At 32.2% G+C, this 21,304-nt stretch overlaps 1 protein-coding gene across 3 annotated transcripts in view; it reads right to left on the bottom strand.

Annotated features, from left to right (window-relative positions):
* Positions 1–20,717, bottom strand: part of LOC148280764 (uncharacterized) — a 291,962-nt gene extending 271,245 nt beyond the window's left edge. Inside the window, exon 1 of one of the 3 annotated variants that reach the window (XM_088227848.1) lies at positions 20,256–20,717. Coding sequence is in view for 1 of the 3 variants with exons in the window: in XM_088227849.1 (XP_088083975.1) it covers positions 20,256–20,269 (14 nt within the window). In the remaining 2 variants the exon portion in view is untranslated. The remainder of the gene's footprint in view (positions 1–20,255) is intronic. The other 2 variants (XM_088227846.1, XM_088227849.1) reach the window with 2 other exon arrangements.
* Positions 20,718–21,304: the final 587 nt, after the last annotated feature.

The following is a 21,304-nucleotide window of genomic DNA, read 5'->3' as shown; positions in this document are numbered from 1 at the left end:
AGGCAGAAAGGTGAATGCTACACAGTTTAAAAAGTGGCCACTCGACCAACCAGCCAATGGCAGATAAGCCCTGTAAATGCCCAAACTTCCATATTCCCTTCAATACCAAGAAAATAATTAAATGCAACACATTCTATATAAAGTATCAATCAAACGGTTTTCTACATTGTAATGATAATTACAATTATTCGATTACTATGATTGTAGTAATTAACAAATAAATCCACTGATCATACGGTTAGTGGAATCCATGTTCCCGGACGAGTGTTTTCGTATACTGTATTTCTTGTTCATTTTTTTTTCTTCATATAACTGTTGTAATTGGCTCAGACCGTATAATGTATTCATTATCATCGGCAGTCACCATTTTGGCCATCTTAAAAATCAACCTTTGCTTACTTTTTGGAACGAATAATAAATTATTATTTTACTATGTATATTCCATGTGAGTAGGAATGCAGTTCTGTGTGTGAAATAAAACCAGAACCCCGGACGACTGTTTTCGACTCGATGGCTACTCTCCGGTAAAAATCCTGAATAAGGAAATCGAGTAGAGATAAGCCCGCCTAATAGTGTAGTGGTTGGCGTCTTCCCTTACCATGCTCGAGATCTCGGGTTCGATTCCTGGTAAGGTGGACATGAAATATTGATTAAAAAGGTGGTGCTACATTAAAATATTCAATGTTTCTGGCTTGCATCTGTAGTGAGAGGCTGATCACCTTAAGTTCATATGACAGATGATCGACATACACTGCATTTGATGTACCAATTCAGTGCTCTATGCACCATCGGGTGCGAACAGGGTATGGTGATATTATAACGATAATTTTGTCAAATTTGATTGTTAAATAAACGCTTTTTTGTGGCACTAAACTGAACCAAAATAAATAACAAAATATAGTTTTAAGAGCTCCTGATCACCTCAAGTTCATATGACAGATGATCGACATACGCAGCATTTGATGTACCAATTCAGTGCCCTATGCACCATCGGGTGCGAAAAGGGTATGGTGATAATTTAACGATAATTTTGTCAAATTTGATTATTAAATGAACGCTTTTTTGTGGCACTAAACTGAACCAAAATAAATAACAAAATATAGTTATAAGAGCCTTTTGAGTATCAACAAATTTGACTAATTTAGGTACAATTCCGCTTAAACACAGATAAAAAATCGTAATACCTACTTAATATAAAATTGATAAATGCATGTCTAAAAGTCGGGGGTCTGAATAATAATAAATTTACTGTGTTAACATAAGCGACAGATGTTTTTCTGACAATAGTTTAGCAAATATTTGTCTCTGGAATTTTATAACAATCGGCAAAAATACATATATAACAACTTATATAAAACTTATTTTTGTGAGAAAACGTACGTACTTATACTATACATGTGAATAACATGGGATTTAAATTTATAATATTAGAAATCAAACACTGATTTGAGTCTATTGAAAACTTTATTTTATTTTTACAAATATAAAAACAAAAATTTTATGATAAAGACTTCAACAATGTTAGTTATTAAGACGCCAACTTTACTCAACATTAAGTTCCCTCGTACTGGGCCGCCGTCCTTTTATTTTATATTTACCAATCATATTATCCATTTCATCATTATCATCATCATCATCATTCCTTTTCAGCACCTAATGGTGCAAAGGGCACTGCATCGGTACACTAATCACAGTATCTTGATCATTTTTGTTACTTAAAGGTAAGATGATCAGTCTTACGCCTCAGGTACCAGTCCAGGGACTATAAAATATTCTAGTGTATTTTCAAATATATTTACCAATCGTTCTCCAAAACGAAAGAGATTTTCATAAAGAGAGTACAAGTTTGGATTTTGTCTAAGGGAAGAGACCATTGCAGGAGACTGCTGCGAGACATTGAATAGATTTATATACTATTAAGCATGTTTTCCAAATATTTATTGAAAAATGTGATTATGTCATAATTTGTAACTTTATTTTTGCTATTATTTAATAATGGACAATACGTACATGCTTCCACTTTCCATTATGTTGTAACCTAACAAGATACGTTATTTTTATTTTTTGTAATGTATATTATGTATTAGTATGAATAAATAAAAAAAATGTGCATAATGATATTTTCTATTTACCATTATTTGTATATTAATATTGTTGTAAATTCCTCCATTTAGGAAGTTGACTGACCGACTCTCGGCCATATGCCCAGAGAGATCTCAGATATTGTGGTCACCTTCCAAGAAGAGAAGAAGGTTGCCTGGATAGGCTTGTTGAGGTCGGCAGCGTAGAGAAAATAAGAGGACGAGGGAGGTCTCCCATGCGCTGGTCGGACCAGATAGAAACTGCAACAGGTTCTTCCTTTGTGACAGCCCTCAAAAATGCGAATTATACCAAACAAATTGAAGACTACAGTTTTGAGAGCATATACATCTCACTTCACCGTTATAATATGTTAATACACAGGTATCTTCTCTATAGTACAGTTTCTTAAATTATTTTTCCATTTGTTGAATTTTTTTAAATAAGGAGCTGACCTTTATTTTCGTTAATACCAAATAGTTACTGAAATCAAATACTATTTGTATACAACGATTTGGGCATTCTCAAAACATAGTAAATTATCATATCAATCACAACTACACCACAGTACACGGAGATAGTACAGGCAAGGCCATTTCACACCACGGTAAAAATCTACATGGGTTGATATTTTTTTATTACATTATAATTATTTTAAAATTATATATTTTTATTTAATGCCAGGCAAACGCAATAATCAATACACCATAAAGCTGATCTTCATTCGATTTCCTTTTGCAGATTTTTAAACTGAGAGTAACCGCTGAATAACTTAGAAATAAATACAAAATAATGAAATGAGTCACCCATCCTAATTTTACCGTGCCGTGTTGATTTTGGCGATACGTGTGTAATGGGCATAACTCTGCCATAATAATATTAAGGTCAGTGAGACGCAAAAAAAATTTTGCTCTCGGATGTACATCACGTAAATATTACGGTGTTCATTTTACAAATCCGGATATAATAAAGTTGTTACAGGTTATGGCCTATCGTGATGTGATGAGGTCATGTTACTAAGATGCCTGATTTAGTTTTTTTTCTTCAAATTATACGCCCGTGGGGTTCTCGCAATGTAGGTACCTGATATTAGTAGACACTAAACTATAATATATATATATAATCAGACATAGTATAGTACCTCTGTTTATATGATGTATAATGTTACTGTCTGAACATTTTGTTAATTATCTCTGTATTTTATGTCTTCTTTGTTTATTCTCACATGCAAAAATATTTCAAAAAAAGTATATTGTTAAGCGTCCTCAACGCGGGCAACCCCAGTGAGGTCACATTATTATTATTTTTTTTAACGCATTTGGGACCGTACAAAAAAAGAAAAGACTTTTGTGACAGTACATAATATTATACATAGTTAATACACCTCAAAGTAGTAAGAAAACACAATATAAGAAACACACAACATAGAACTTTACACTTGTTTTTTATTATTATATATTCAAAATAATGAACAAAAGTAAACAAAATCTAGATCGCGCCAAACTAATAATATACAAAAGTTCATCTGCGCGCTTTTAATACAATTTTTTTTTAAAAGTAAATTGTAACAAAATATCAAATAAACACAAAAACAATAAAAAAACCACTGAAAAAAATATATTATCTTATTTTTTGTTTTATACAGCATTTTGTGAAAAAGAGCTATATTATATTGTTATGGTATTTGTTACAATCAATATAGTGTAAAGTTTCCGCAAACCAAGTTTTGTAAAATTTCCATTGAAAATAAACGTGAAAATGGCATTTTTCAATAAAAAAATATAAAAGCGCCATCTATGAATAATTAGTTTAATATTTTCGTTTAGAATCACCTTAAGGTTGTACTTGCCAATAAACAGTCTGGCTCTTGTGTTTGGCAAGTATACAAAATAACATAAAAAATAAACAAAAATGCATCACAAAAAACAAAATTACGTACACACACACACAAACATACGAGTAAATGTTATTTTCAATACACAGTTAATGTTAATTATGTAAGAAAACTTATCATTACATTTCAGGTACCTAATGTACCCCTAACACATCGCCAATAAAACGGCCAATGCGCTTTTTTTTCTTTACTGCACTGTTGCTTATTTTTATTTATTTTAAATTGCGTGAAATTATCACATGTCAAAATTCATCAGATAACTAGAAGACGTGGCATGCATCGAACCCGGAGCCTTCCGTGCGTGAATCAAGCGTACAGCCATTACACCACGAAGGCAATTACTGTATATTGTGTCAACGTGTATGTATGAATTAAATACTGAATCCGGAACCCTCACGGGTGAGGTAAGTGTTTTAGCCATTACACCACTGGGCTGCCAATTAAAAAAAACGGTAGGTACTTACATAACAATAAAACAAAAAAAAAACAACGCACTTAATATATTACAATTAAATAGAAAATCAATCGGTGTACTGAAAGAAAAAAAAATGTTTAAGAGCTCGCCTCCTACCTGATCCGTAAAGTATCGGGGTACATATTCTGACGGAAAGTTAAAATTTATCTTCAATTTTATCTACAAAGTTAAATTATGTTTTCTGTATGAAAAATAGAATAATGTTTAGATTTTTTTTCAATTACCGGTTACTTCCCGTTATAATTTTTAATTTTATCTACACTTATCTTCAATTTTATCTACAAAAAAAAAAAAGTTTTCTGTATGAAAAGCAGAATACGCATACAATTTTTTCTTCTAATGTTCATGCAAATATACTCATTTTCGTACACAAATATCGGTTTTTCTATATAGACAGTCGAATACAACTCTGTTGACTTTCCATTGTAATCGGGGCCCAGGGTACATATTCAATTTTATCTACAAAGTAAAATTAAGTTTTCTGCATAAAAATTGAATATGTTTTCAAATTTTTTTCTAAACACGTTCAATTTCCGATTACCGACGAAGGTACTTTGAATTTTCATACAAATATACACACTTTCGTACATAAGTTTATACTGTCCGAGTATGGTAAGCTGATTTTTTGTTTTACTAATAATGACTTAGGACTTAGGATATAGAGATTTTGGTATTATATATGTTTTTTCTGGATATTTATTGCTTACTTTTAAGACTGAAAAAGCACACATAATGATAAAACTGTAATTACTTTTTAATATTATTATAAAATACATAATTTACTGCCTTAGAACGGGGAAGCTATCCCTAGTTAGGCAGTTTAGATGAACCAACAGCAAAAATAAAAAAAATATGTGTATACTTTTACTACTTAATTAATTTGCTGTATAAATAATTACTTGTAAATTGCTGTAATAAATATTTAAAAACATAAATAAAAAATAAATATACCGATGAAGAGAGCTGTTCATAATCGTGGCCCAGGACAGAAAGGAGATTCGAGTTGAGAGCGAAACTGATCGATATAATTGATATTTGCGTTAGAAACGGACATGTTTGTATGCTTGGGAATTTATACCCATTCACCTTAAATAAAATAAAAGCAAGCAAGCCCGCGGTACAGTAATATATTTTCACCGGTTAATCGCTTTTAGTACAAGTATTTCTCTTTTGGCAGTAGGGGCCTGCATTGTGCTCGCTCGGCTCTAGACATTAAACTTTCACTACAAATTGCACGAGACTCACACTTGACTCGCAACACCTACTGTAACTTCCAGTGCCAAAAATTGACTAATAAATGACACATTATAAATTAAGATGCGCTTTTTATGTACTATAGTTGACTGTACCACACCTAGACACGTAAAGACGAAGAATGAATAGTTATGTGTGGGGGGAAGAAGGCGAAACGAGTTAAAATCAAAGTTAAAGTAAAGTAATCGGGTTGTGGTCCTGTGGCTAGTATCTCGGACTTACGGACTAAAGGTCTGTGGTTCGAATCCCACACTACCCCAACTTGATTCCCATTTTATAATGGTGAGTTATTTACAACTCGTCGAAAATGGCCCTCAAAATTAAATATTTGGGTAAATCATAAGATCGCAAATATTTCTTTTTCTAAAAAAAAAAAATCCATCTGTAAATTTATTTCAACAGAGAGGGAAAACATTTTTGAGAAGGGAATATGGAAGTCTAGGCATTTACAGGGCTTAATCTGTCATTGGCTGGTTTAAGTGGCCACTTTGCACAATGTGTAACATTCACCATTCTGCCCATGTTTGAACATCCAAATTAAAAGTGGCCACTTAAACCAGCCAACGACAGGTCATAGGCCCTGTAAATGCCTAGACTTCCATATTCCCTTCTCAAAAATGTTTTCTCTCTCTGTTGAAATAAATTTAAATATGAATAACTCCCTAGGGAGGAAATCCAGCCAGTCTGCAAGCATTTGGGCATACTCAAACATTGTTAAATCCATTTGCTTTATTTTCAATCTCAAAAAGTATGACTATGTATCACCCTTTCGCTCCGAACCCAAGTGGCTTCGTTTTAATCAGCGCATAAACATTCAATATCTCTCACTTCTTTATAATATTCTTCACAACCCTCGCGCTCCAAAATATCTTGCTAAGAATTTCATTTACCTTTCTGATCATGGTCTTTCGCTTCGCTCTTCTCACGAGAAAACACTTTCCATTCCTCGACATAGCACATCATTGTTCAGCTATTCCATTTCTTTTCAAGGTGCTAGACTTTAGAATTAGCTACCTCTTCATATAAAAATGCACCTTCTCTAGCCACACTCAAGAAACGCCTGAAAAATTACTAAATATCCTTAGAATCCTATCCTCCCTGTATTTCATTGATTTTTTAAAATATACTTTTTATTTCTTTTCTTTATTTGGTTCCTCTTTCTCTCTCCTTCCAAACTCACTATCTGATTCCACATTCCTCATACTCATCCTTCAATAGTATAACATGATATAATTTTATTTCAGTTAATATGTGCAAGTCTTATCTGCCTATTAAAAAAACAGCTGTTATTTCTAATTAATGAGGTTTTTTTTCATGTATGTATATTTTGACCAGTCGGTTTTTTGGTTGGCTGGAAGATATTGCCTTTAGCAACAAGTCCGCCCAAGTACTTATTCTTTATACTTGAAGATTTAAATAAATAAATAAATAGCTGTATTATATTCGCATGTTAGAAGATATGTTTTGGCTGATCAAAATAAAAAAAGAGAAAAAATTGAGTATATCCAATATCTTACATTCAATTTCAGGCATTGCTTAGTAGGTGAAATAATTCAGCCAGACGAATCTCACTGACGTCAAAAAAAGGTTGTCACGTGTTCCGCGGAGATAGCCTGCCCGTCTATCTCGGTGGGGATGTCTGGAGACAATTTTTTGTCTTACAAATTGATGTTTACACGTGGACAATGTGAGAGTCCTGGGACAAAACAATATTGTACACTCCACGCGTAAACGGCCCTTTAACCTTAAAATGCCTGTCAAATGCGGCAAACACCTGTCGATTCCCATTGATATGTTTTGAGAAAACTGTCCATTTATTTACGAAAGGTCATTTTCGTCAATAGTCATAGGTTAGTCGTAAGGACGGTCCATCTAAAATCTAAATGAACTTTATCTCGATCGGAAGTCCGAACCACAATGCGGTGTACAACATAAATTGACAAAAATAAGAAAATTTGACAACATAAAGTACAGTGTTTATTTAGCGGCTTGGTATTTGTTTTTGTAATTAGCTGGATATTTCCGTAAACGAGGTTAAGTGAAAAAACACGACATCTTTATTTATTTAGTACCTACGACATTAATTAGGTAATACGCACGCATTAGATATCCGCTTTCTTAAGAGTATTTCTTTGATTCAGTGTTTTTTTTTTAATTTATCAATAGACGTATCGTATTATCAACGCTATGATTTTTTTAAGTTTTGTATTTCTGAAACTGCTTCTTCTCGGTCAGTTCGGCCGATTGGTCCGTTGACGTACCGTAAACCGGAAATCTTTCACAGCTCTCTTATCATTGGTTGATTTATATGAACCAGTGACGTCGTTGAAAGCAGTTCGTAATTATTTTTTTTCCTATGTTTTCAAGAAACTTTGTCGGGCAATGAAATGCTCTAATATTTACCGCACGTAAGAAAACATATTTACATCCAATTTCTCGTAGGGCTGAACTTACTCATTCAAAATACAGAAAAACTTATGTTGTAATTTTCGTATCCTATGATACGATGGTCCCGGATTTGCTCTCTGAAAATATATTTTTAAATTATTTTCTGGTATATAACATTCATCATAATTCCCTTTCCGAACCTAATGGTGCATAAGGTACTGCATAAGTACACAAATCGCAGCGTATCTTGATCATTTTAGTTTCTTGAAGGTAAGATGATCAGTCTTACGCTTCAGGTACCAGTCCAGGGACTGCAAAATGTTCTAGTGTGAAAAACACCTTCTAAATAAATATTTCAAATCAACCATGTCGGAAATCGAACCCGAGACCTCTCGCATGGTAGGCAAACGCGCTGACCATTACACCGTGAGGCCGACTAAAATACTTATTTTAATACTTTTTTGATTGATAAAAAAATGCCACCTCGGCGTCTAGTTTAGATGCTAAACTATATCCACTTTTAAATCATTAAAACAGGCCATTGCTCCGCAAATAATTCCGTATATTAACCGTGTTTCCGTAAACATGTCTTATTTCTTAAAACTTTTGCATTTAAACGATTTATTTTACTTAAGTGGGAAGATGTTATTTATGAAAAATGTCTCAGTGTTTATGTGTTTTAATTATTTTACTTTCTTATTTGAATGATTGTTCAAACATTACCATAATTTTCAATAAAAAATAAAACATGTGAATAAAGTGGTAATTTGTTTTTAGTGATATTGTGCTATTTCAAACGTTCTTTGGTAAAACGTTTTATCAGCATGTCGTCGCTTTAGTTAGTTTTTGTCCAACATACATTTTTTTTTTTTTAAACATTAAAATTTTGAATTGGTCAACTATATTATGAAAATCCCTCTCCTCCACTCTATTTCCTCATCCCTTCTTACGAGATTTTTTTTTTCTCATGTCTTATATATATATTTTTTCTCTTTACTGTGTAACATATTCTCTCATTATATTTGTGAAAAACTTTAACTCGATGTATGTACTATTTTTTATATTTTGTATTCTTGTATAACAACTGTTGTTTTTCCTTAATAAATAAATAAATAAAATAAAATACCATGTTTCACGAAACTGAGTTAAGGTTAAAGGAGTTCTGAAAAAGCCTTTATTTATAACATGAAAATAAAAAATAAATATTTTTAAAGTTATTTAAGGGTATTTTTAACGAATTTTGTCCTAAGTTGTGGTAATTATTTATGCCTTTTTCGTAAAAAAAACTTCAAAGCTCTATTTCTGCAGATTTGTGTTTTGGTCTGTTGGACAAAAACGAACTGAAGCGACAATGTATTTCTTTTTTAAAAAGAAAAAAAAGATCCATTAAATCATAAACGCATATAAGTATTAAAACATAATTTGGAAGTTCCCCAGAGTATTTTATTTATTTTATTAACATAAACGGGGGGTTCGAACTATCAGAAGGGTCGCCGCAGTGAGTCACATCTTGCTGGAGGATGTGATTCTATAAAATGCTGCGAACGCCCAGTTGCAGTTGCATTTCACCGGCAACAATACTGACTAGTCCAACTCGTTAGCGTCCACGTCGAGAACACCGGGCAATGGAATCACACTCATAACAGTATGATCACAGCAGATAACGAGAGAATGAAAGGCGAGTTTCTGGCGCCTCAAAAACAACCAGCTAAGGGAAGGTAACCCCGACAGAAAAATCCACCAGAGAAGGCAACGGGAAACCACTCTGGTCATCTTTTCCCAGGAATCATTACGGCGAGTACATCAACAAGCAGTCGTCCTGGCTGCGAAATGTAAAATTAGCGCAGGACAGATACATATGCTTTCGCTGTACGTCGGGGGGACCCGACAAAGCACTAGAAGAAGAACATAGACGGCAAATATGCCTTTTACAAAACTTTATAATATTAACATATTTGGCTTAGTATTTTATTTTTAATCATATTTCCTTTTACCCAATATTTATTTTTAAAAATATAAACCTAATAATTACACAACATTTTCAGTAGAAAGTTTATGCAATTTAAGAATAAATAAAAAACAAGTTAAATGATAAAATATTGTAAAGTAATATAACAAGAAAATCGTAAAGTACTGTTTCGTACAGCTGGGCAAAGTGAACGAAATATTGTATAAATTGTATTGACCTATAAAGGGTTTATATTTCAAATTCGATTGGATTTTACCGTTAAAATGATGAACATTCTTCGTTCTTAAAAATATTTAAAAGTAAAAATAATATCCGATGCGCTGGTGCAGATTTCTAAAATATTCATTCATTGCTTGGTTGGTGTTTATTGCTGATAAAAGGTAAAACTCCGCTATCTGCAGTGACGTAGAATGTAGGTTTAGGAGTATGTACGAGTATGTGTATGGAAGAACGGAGCCAATATTATGTTTTTTACTTATTTGCAGAAAAATTATTCCTACAAACACAATGAGGAACTTCAGCCCTACGGGAAATTGGATACAAAAAATGATTTCTTGCGCGGAGTAAAAATTAGAGCATTAAATTGTACTGCAAAGTTTCTTGAAAATGTACGGAAAAAATAATAAAAACGCACTACTTTGAATGACGTCACTGGTTCATGTGCATCAACCTATGATCTGAGAGCTATAGAAGATTTCCGGTCTGCTTGTCGCTTCTAGATTAATGGGAAGAACTGAATGAGAATAAGTGGAAATGAACCTCTGACGTTACACGCGGAGTTATTTCAGAAATACAAAACTTTAAAAAATCGTAGCGCTGATAATACGATATATAAAAATTGAAAAAAAAAAAATTTGACTTACTTTAATAGTCTATTAACAAATAATAAAATTTAAAAAAACCACTGAACTTCCTCATTCTCTAATCTTTATTGATAACCTATTTACAATAAAACAATTTTTAGTCACAACGATTATACCATAGCAAAAAATAAATAAGTAGGCAAAAAAGATCTAAACAAAACTGCAATAAATACGTAATAAAATTATGTAATTATAGGTAAATTGTTATTAGATTAAAATTTTGTAATATTTTCCGTTTGATAATTTGGTTTGTTCCTCACTTCGGAGTTTAGGACGCTGTGGCTCGAGATTTTAAAACCGAAATATATTTTAAAATAAGATAGATTTGTTCTAATCATCAGGAACTGCCACTGCCACTATGACTACATCGTCTGCGTACATGTGATGTTAACGACCTTATCTCCCTTAGTTCTAAATCTACCGCTTCCTCCATTCTTGAAAGCGTTTTTATATAGTATGTATTTGTTTCATTTGGGAAAGAAAAGGTTTTTGGCTCATATATTGTTGTGTTATATTTAGTTATAAAGGTGCTTAAAAACTTGCTTAGTTTCTGTGTTGTTCTTAATATGTGCTTTTTTAAGAAATATTAACATTTGTCCCAGTCTGAAGACGCCCATTAGAGGGTGACAGCCGGTCGTTTATTTGTTTATATACGTAATTGATATTTAACTTATATGTAAATATAAGTTATTACATCATTACAATGGAATCCCATCAAGAATTGTCAATAAATAATTTAAATATTTTTCTCTTAAGACTCTTCCCACGTCAAGAATAGGACATCTCCAAAGGATGTGTTCAGCTGTCTGCATGCCCAACCAGCACGTGAAGTCTGAATTTTCAGCGTACAGGTTGTCGGAGAGGATAGAACGCTATATCACTGTCTCTGTATATGCATACAGTTCTTGCTTCCTCTACATTCATACATCTTATGCACGCGCGCCGATTATTAGGACGTTTTCTGCACCCATCAACATTCACATCGTAAATCTTTAAAGCCATCAGTCGGGAGCTTATTTACCTCCAACTCTTAATAAAACAATGTTTTGAGTTTGTCCAAATTTTTGTAGACAAGGACTGGATTCAACCCCCCGGGGAGCTGTTAATATTAACATAATACAACAGAGATGAAGAACATTCTAGAGAAGAGAATATAAAAGTCTAGACATCCACAGGACTTATGACCTGTCATTGGCACACTGTGTAATATTCACCATTTTTCCTATATTTGATCATCTGTATTCCTTCGATCCATACATCTGTTGACGTTTATTCAAGTTAAAGAGCTGAAACCCAAAAATTTAGAAAAACTCAAAACATTGTTGATAAATCCACCTGGTCCAAGAAGTACATAAATCGAAAAATAATTTCAGACGTTGCCTGGTATGTAGGTGAAATAATTAAATCATATGAATCTCACCCGCAACAATAAAGGCTTCAGCTCTTTAACTTGACAAACGTGAATAGAGGGATGAATCGAAGGAATATAGATGTTCAAATATAGGCAGAATTGTGAAACCAGCCAAAGACAGATCATAAGCCCTGTGGATGCTTAGACTTCTATATTCCCTTCTCTAAATATTTTTCATCTCTGTTGCATTATGTTAATCTTAATACCTCTCCCATTATTAACAATAATCTATGCGAAAATCATAACATGTGCGAAATTCTATTGGTAACATAATAATTGGTAATAATTTATCGTTACTGATAACGCCAGCTGAAAATTAATTACAAATTAGGTAATATTTAAATATTTAAGTAGAAAACTCAGGTGGTCTACGTCGACAAACAACGATAAATCTCTTACCGTCTTTTTATAACCGTGATGAATGAAGTAAATTTATCAATTAAATCAACGAATAGAATTCTAATTTGTTGCCTGTAATTTCTTAATAATCGACATGTTTATGAATTAATGTTTCAAATAATAATTCGAATAAACAGAACACCCGACTCCTGAGAACTTTCTTTCAAAGAATTCGTTTTGACAATGAATACCCTAATTCAGAAAAGGGGTTATCAAAATGTCAAGTGGATTTGTTTTATTTAGTTTTTTGACGGCATCTATTTTGATTTGCGGAATGACAAACGTAGAAATCATGAAAAACTCTAAATTTAAGATTGCATTTTTTATTAAGAATTCACTGTTTTTTATATGCATTTATTTATTAACTGTGCACAAAATCTTTCAAAGCACAAGTGCGGAGTTTATACTTCGAGAGAAAGGTCGAAAACTGTTACACAAAATATCTAAAGTAATCAGTTAAATAACTAATAGCAGTTAATAAACACAGTAAATGCCTTGTCTTCCATATATCCTTGTTTAATAATTTCTGTCTCCGTTGAAAAATATATTTACTAGTGTAGTATTTATTTATATGTTGATGCCAAATGATCTAAAATATTGCCCAGAGTTAAATAAAATGTTGTATATTTATGTTGCGTAATTATAAATTGCGTAGTTGCTAGTATATCAATAAATAAATTCAAAGTAAATTTAAATAATTTTTTTGAACAAGTGTAAAAACTGCTTTCAATTTTAATTGGCATAAATGTATTATTATTTTCTGTTTTTCCTTTTATAGCCTATAAGTTTTTTCTCATTTATCATCTCGTATATTCAAAATTATATAAATTATAATAAATAAATAACTATAACAGTGCAAGTCACTCTCCAAGCGCAAGAGTTAGTCTCGTTTTTTGGAGAGTTACATTAATAACATTTACTAGATTTATTTATAAAAGTAAATTTGTATAGATTTTTAAAAAAACATGTACCGTTTATGAAATATATTAATTAATAAAAAAAATGCTTGGGAGAGAGATCGTTTCTGTTTTGATTTACATTTATATGATATATTTTGACTTGTACGAGTATCTAGATGGTAATTATATGTAGAAGGCATGCCTATGGATTTATCTTTCATTGAAACTGTTGTTTTTATGAATGTATATTTTTAAATATATTTTTTTACTATTGGTTTTTTATAAATATATCTATATATATAATATCTTCATAAATATAAATAAATTATGGGTTGAGATTTTTGGTATTCCTCTGTTATACATTTAAGAATCGGTTAAAATATTTTGTTATGAAACAATTAATGCTTATTGGGAACAGAAGACGCATTTTATCAAAAATCGGAGATAAATTACCAATACAATAGAAAGTTTACAATATTGCGCAGCAGGAAGTAAAATATCAATTCTAATATATAATTGTCTCACACACTCTTTACGTTTTACTCTCGATAACACAAGTATATTCGAGAGGGAGAGACAAGTTCACGCGTCACACGCGCGATGTTTCTAGTACTTCTCCCAGACGCCAGTTAGTAGTCATCCGACTTTCATCAGAGGCGGTCCTCTCACCAACGCTGCGAGTATGAGCTAAGGGATTTTTTCACGTTTCTAGCAATTAAACTTAAAAAACTATCATATTTGACTTCAACTGTAAATAATTTATTCAATTGCATAGGAATATTACATTTTTCCGATTTAAAATCTATATTTTTTTGCATGTTTAATGACTGTTTTAACAATAAGGGAAAGGTTTAAATATTTTTATTGTTGTACACCTTGCACTTTTCGCATTTGTATTAGTTTTTCTATAGCTTTTAAAGTAAAATATTGAACTTTTAATATATTTGAGCACCAGATGAAAAATTGATTAAATGGCGGTTTATTTCTGATTTTTGCAAAAAAAACCCGGTAAATATCGACGCTGGAAAGGAAAGTTACCAAGCCACGTTTAGCAATTTTACGGAAGTGCCAATGAAAGTTTTTTTTCAATTAATAAAGAATCTCGTATTTCAAATTTTTATTTAAATTCTGTAGGAATCATACCAACAATACGTCTGTATGAGATTTTTTTTCTAATTAAAAAAATAATAAATTGGCTCTTCTGTAAAGTGTTTCTTTCTCCTGTGTCTTTTCTAGCGTCGTTACGTTTTTTTTCTGAATAAAGACGTACGAAAAAAAAAACTTTCATTTCATCACAATGCAGCTCACAATTCTAAAAATATATTCTATTGTGATTTAGGTAAATATTTTGAAGCCATTTTCTAGAAATACCCGTGTTAAAAGTACGAATCAAGCTGTGTTAGAATGGGGATTGAATCTCGAACCATTGATCTTGATTTCGCGATACAAGACACAACCACGGAACCACAATCCGATATGTAGTTACCGTATTTTAATTTAAATAAATAATACATGCCGCGTTTGTTACACGAATACATTTCAAATTGCGAACAGTAAAAATAGTCATATTATTTTTATCTTGTTTTTCATAATAATCGTAATCTCTAGGTAAACGGCAAAAAAGTGCATGTTTGCTCTATTTTTTTACTTTATCTATGTTGAATAACAATTTCAGGAACGTTTGGCAATTAAAAAATGTGAAATGCATAATACTGTAATGGCACGTTTTGAATTAATTAACAAATTGCAAATAAAACATGACAAATATGCATAGTGCGTTCGAATGTTTAGTAAGCCTAATAGATGTGTTAGTGCCTGTCGGTGAAAATAGTCACAGATAGGCAAAGTTTATCAAAGATTTGAACGGACTATACTAAATTTGCATATTTTTTATAAGAAACTTCTTAAAAAAACAATGATATACAAAATATTTTCATTTATTTATGTAAGGTACTTCCGTGAATTACAAAATGTACATTACGTAAATATCAACATTTTAAATGCAATATGGATAATGCTTCTATTATAACTAAATGTACTTAAACATTCTCAAATTTATCTAGTATTGTAGAATATTTTTTTTATTGTAATGTCTAGATGATGATTTAAGATGACAAATTTACACACTTTCGTACATAAATATCGCTATTAGTTTATACCGTCTCAGTACATACCGATAAAGATAGCCGTTCATAATCGCTGCCCTGGGCCCCGATTACAATAGGATGTTAACGTTCATCTTCAATTTTATCTACAAAGTAAAATTAAGTTTTCTGTATGAAAAGCATAATATGCATACATTTTTTTCTTCTAAACATTGTACAATTATAGGTTACTGACGAAGATACTTTAAATGTTCATGCTAATATACTCATTTTCGTACACACATATCGGTTTTTCTTTATAGACAGTCGAAGATAACTCTTGTTAACTTTCCATTGCAATCGGGGCCCTGGTATATTATAATTCTATGGCTTGTCCATTAATTCGGGGAATTTAAAAACGCGATCATTCTAATTTTGTCAAACGTTTTAAGTTTGATCGATACGGTTTAAGTAGCCAATAAAGTTTTGGTATCAATTATCATTATTAAGTTAATTATGTATTTATTTATACAAAAATAATCACAGCAGTGCCCAATAATAATGTAGTACATAGTATGAAATAATAAAACAACTAAAACGAAAAAATTTAGTGAACATATAATACAAAAAACGAAAAAGAAACATAACATCTCTAAATTAAAGATAACAATACCATAGGTAAAATCTTATGTTCTAAATATAAATATAACACAGTAAAGTTGAGAATAACTAGATAATAATATATTTTTTTAAATAATACATTATTAGTACTTTAAAAATTATAGGTTTTTTTGAGCAATAAAATAAAAAATAAAAAAACTTAAATTAACTAAATAATACCTTTATTTAGTGAAATCATCATCATCAGTTCGTTAGAAAAAGTTGCCATTTGGCAATAAATCCACCAATGTACAATTTAAATTATGTCTAACATGTTAAAATATTATATTGCAATTTTTAACTTGAGTCTCTGTGAATTCAAATCATCTCTAGATAAATATTTTATGGTGTACTCTATTTTATGGTCTACTAACGATTTGTAAATGACACTTGTGCTAATTAAATATTTTTAACTTGTATTTTATGTACATAATATATAATATAATCATAAATATAAGTTTTTAGAGCAATAAAATAAAAAAACTTAAACTAACTAAATAATATCTTTATTTAGTGAAATAATCATCATCAGTTGGTTGGAAGAAGTTGCCATTTGGCAATAAATCCGCAAATGTACAATTAACATTTTATACAAAACTTAAATAAATAAAAAAACAAATACATAAAGGCAATGTGATCAGTTTCACGCTTCGAGCGCCAGTCCAGAAACAATGAAATATTACAGTTGAGACAACTTGTAAAATCAATATTTCACGTCCACCCTGCCAGGAATCGAACCCAGGACCTCAAGAATGGTAGGCGAACTCGCCAACTGCAATACACAACGAGGCGGACTTATCTCCACTCGGTTTTCTTATTCAGGATTTTTACCTGAGGGTAACCATCGAGTCGAAAACAGTCGTCCGGGGTTCTGGTTTTATTTCACACGCAGAACTGTATTTTTCATCCGTATGGACACAGAAAAAGGCAAATACTGCATTCCTACTCACATGGAATATACATAGTAACATAATAAATTATTATGACGTTCCAAAAAGTAAGCAAAGGTTGATTTTTAAGATAGCCAAAATGGTGACTGCCGATGATAATGAATACAGTATACGGTCTGAGCCAATTACAACAGTTATATGAAGAAACATATGTACAAAAAACTGAACAAAAATAACATAAAACTATGTAGCAAAGACAAACAAGGGCAATAAAATAATGTTTTACAATATATTCATAAACGCGATCAATATATAAGACTTCGAGCTAACCCATGCCAATCCATCTTCATCCCACACTGTGGTAATGGCGAAGAGATCTACGAAAAGTCGGAAGATCTATCCAAAAAAAATCCAAGTCGTGTGACGAATTGACTAATCTACACATTTTGGACATTGGGGCATAAAAATAATAGCTGCTCTCAGATTTGATAAATGGCAGATTTTGGCTTCTGGTGACACAGTTGTAATATTATTATGACAGTATAAGCATAAAAATGTTCTAATTTTTTTATATCCTTTTCAGGGCCTCGATTATGATGGGAAGATAAAATGTATCTTCAAGTTTATCTATTAGATTTATTTATTTATGACAAAATACAAGGTTTTTAAACTTTACATATAACATTACATTACATATTTTATGTGTACGAAATATTCTCAATCAGCAAAAGTGCTGGTATGAGGGTATCTACAAAGTAAAATGAAGTTTTCTGTATGAAAAATGGAATATATTGTCAATTTTTTTTCTTAACATGTTTAATTACCGGTTATCAACGAAGATAATTTGAGTTTTCATACAAATATACACACTTTCATACATCAATATCGATATTAGTTCATACGGTATTTTTATTTATTTTAATTTATTACCTCCATGGAAAACGCAAATGTCAACAATTATTCTTTTCTCACTTAAAATTCTTATTTATTTTTTATTTTTTGTCACATTTAATGTTTATATCTTTTTAATTTATGAAAACTTAATTGGTCTTTTTATGTTAAAAAATTGTTGTTTTTAGTACTTATTTTGTATGACTGTATGTTTTCTGAATAAAATAAAAATAAAAATAAAATACCGTCTCAGTATATACCGATGAAGATAGCCGTTCATAATCGAGGCCCGGGTCTGTAGCGTATTTAACCATTCACAAAAGTAAAATGCATTCATAATTTTGCTTAAACGAATGTTAAATCATAGACATAATGGTTTATAGAGTGAGTTTTTCAGCCTCAAGAGTGTTTAATGTCCTGGATGAACATATTAATTTCTTCAGAACGAAAGCCATTTGCAGGAGAAGTATACAAGTTTGGATTTTGTCTAAGGGAAGAGACCATTGCAGGAGACTGCTGCGAGACATTGCATAGATTTACTATGAAGCGCGTTGTCCAGATGTTTATTCAAATGTATGTTTATAGGTAGTATTCTTTAATAATATGCATGCTTCCACTTTCTAATATGTTGTATCCCAACTCAACACAGGGCTCTTGACCTCGTAGAGTTAGGGATACGTTATTATTTTTTGTAATGTGTATCTTTATATGAATAAATAAATTTAAAAAACAGATTACGCAGCGTGAAAAGTGATCACTGAAACCAGCCGATTAGTGGTTTTAAGCCTGGGCTTTCGTATTCTGTTATAAAAAGTCTCAGTCTCTGTTTGGATGTCAATCTATCTTGTTTTACCCCTATTTACCTGTTCAATACAGGGGTTAAGAAGTTACACGTAATGTTGTCGCATGTAATACAATGGCAGGTGTGCAGTTCTAAGCAATGCTAGTTCCCAGGTAGATTTGCCTTCCCCTTCAAATAGCTCCATTGACAATAGTACTCCGTACCCCCTAAATGAGATTTAGCACTCCGGCAGCTGAGAGCCTTGTTTTCATCGGCGGATATACGGGGGCACTTGATTATTCTAATAAATTCTCATTTTTGAACGACGTTATTTAAGTGTCGGGTCACTATACCGTAAATGTGTAAATGTGTAAATGCGCCGGCTGGCAGAACTTTTATTGGCGTTTCCAAAATACGACTGTTACGGATTGCAGACGGATAAGTGTAGTAATGTCGAGCCGAATGGGCCGAGTGAAAGGAGAAACAAAGGTTGCCATCTTGGTGTTATCTCGGAGGTACTAGGCGACGACGTATATTGCTAAAATGTCAATTATTTGGCATTTTCTTCCGTGAACTGCGGCGGGCTTAGAGCCCCCGTAATCATTGCGCAAACAAAGGTATTTGATTGCGATGACTTAGACCTACAATTGAAACGCCCGAAGGCAGCGAATTCAGGTGGTCAAAGTCACATTTGTAAAGATAAGATTGCGAGACGAGAACCTATGGCGATCATGATCGAACGGAGGGGGGCATACTTAATATAAAATAATAATTGGCGACATTTACACAACAGAATTGGAACCCGACAAACGGAATGTTAATGCATAAATATGTGCGTACGTCACGCGACCTTCTGTCTCCGTCTCCTTTACTCCTTTCTTCTTAGAAGGAGACGGACTGATGGACACTTTGGCGGTTACCTTCCGCACGATTCGGAGTAAACTAGCGCTGTCCTCGTCTCTCGTAAAGGCGAAATCCTAAGAGAAAGTAACGACACTAAAATAATATTATGTAGTGAAATGGCTATCGCCATTACCGCGAATTAACAACTATTCCAATATTTAGGTAATGATGATGAAAATGTGGCACGGTAACCAGGAGACAGGGGCCCCGATCATATGGAAACGGCCTAATGTCACGAATGCATGCACACGCAGAAGCTGTCTCGCAAACCTAGAATAATATTCAACTGGTAGATTGGTGTTTATCCTTTCGCTGATGGCCTGATAATTAGGCCCCGGTCTGAGGACAGGGTGCCAGAGAAAGGGGCAATCAGTGCACCTATCTGTCAAATGACAATTTAATAAAATCAGCTCACCGTCGTTTCTTCATGAGCCACCGCCAAGCAGAATAGCTGGAGCCAGGCCGTAGTTCCAACTGATAAACCACACATCCATTTTATAAACACTTTTCATCTGTAATGGGATCCTATAGTATCCCAAAATGTCACAACACTGTATTCTCTTCTTGACAGAAGGAGAGAAATGATTGATCTAATTTTACATAGAGACGTCACTGACAATACACTTCTGAGCTAGCATACTGAATTGCATTACACGATTATAAACACTACATTATCTTAATATACGTAAAAAATACACCACCAAAAATTATCACTGCATTTTCTTTTTATTAATTTTCATCACTTGACACGGATCGAAATAATCAGTCGGGCAGAGAACAGTGTGCGTACGGATACTACAAACGGCGTGCACACTTACGTCCTTACGTGCGTTTTCACACACCTACTTATTTTGCCCGATCCAAAATGGACCCGTCCAATGGACCAACAACATGACGTTCGCCACGATAATAGCAGCTGATTGATTCAATATACTGCCATGCTGGCGCCACTTATCAGGGACTTGATCATTTGAAATACGCGCTCAAATGGTTTAAAAGGAGCAGCTATCAGTAGACGTAATTTTGTAGATAATATAATATATTTATTATTACATTATTACGTATCTTACAGATACGCTGCATGTTATGTTTTTTATTTTTTATTTATTGATGTGAATTTTATATTTGAGATCAATACTACAACTAATGTATATTTTTGAAAGACCGGCCAGGTAAAATAAATTATGGATATTTTTTAATAAATATGTTACTTATTTATTTATTTTAATAACAAATACTTTTCTTGCAATTGAAAAAAGAAAGGGTATTTTATTCTACACAATAACAGAATAAGTTTATTTTTTATCAAATACTTTTACAATTACAAATTTATAAATAATAATGGATAACCTAAAATATTATATTACATCTATTCAAATTGTTTGTAACCCGCCGTGAAAATCTAAGTTAAAAAACGTTGATATAATCACCTTCAAATATGAATGAAAGGTTTTACAGACCAGC

Source organism: Micrasema longulum, unplaced genomic scaffold (genome assembly GCF_059751315.1).
Source record: "Micrasema longulum isolate JH-2025_06_02 unplaced genomic scaffold, ASM5975131v1 h1tg000545l, whole genome shotgun sequence".
Taxonomy (NCBI): domain Eukaryota; kingdom Metazoa; phylum Arthropoda; class Insecta; order Trichoptera; family Brachycentridae; genus Micrasema; species Micrasema longulum.
This window is presented reverse-complemented; position numbering and strand designations above follow the sequence as displayed.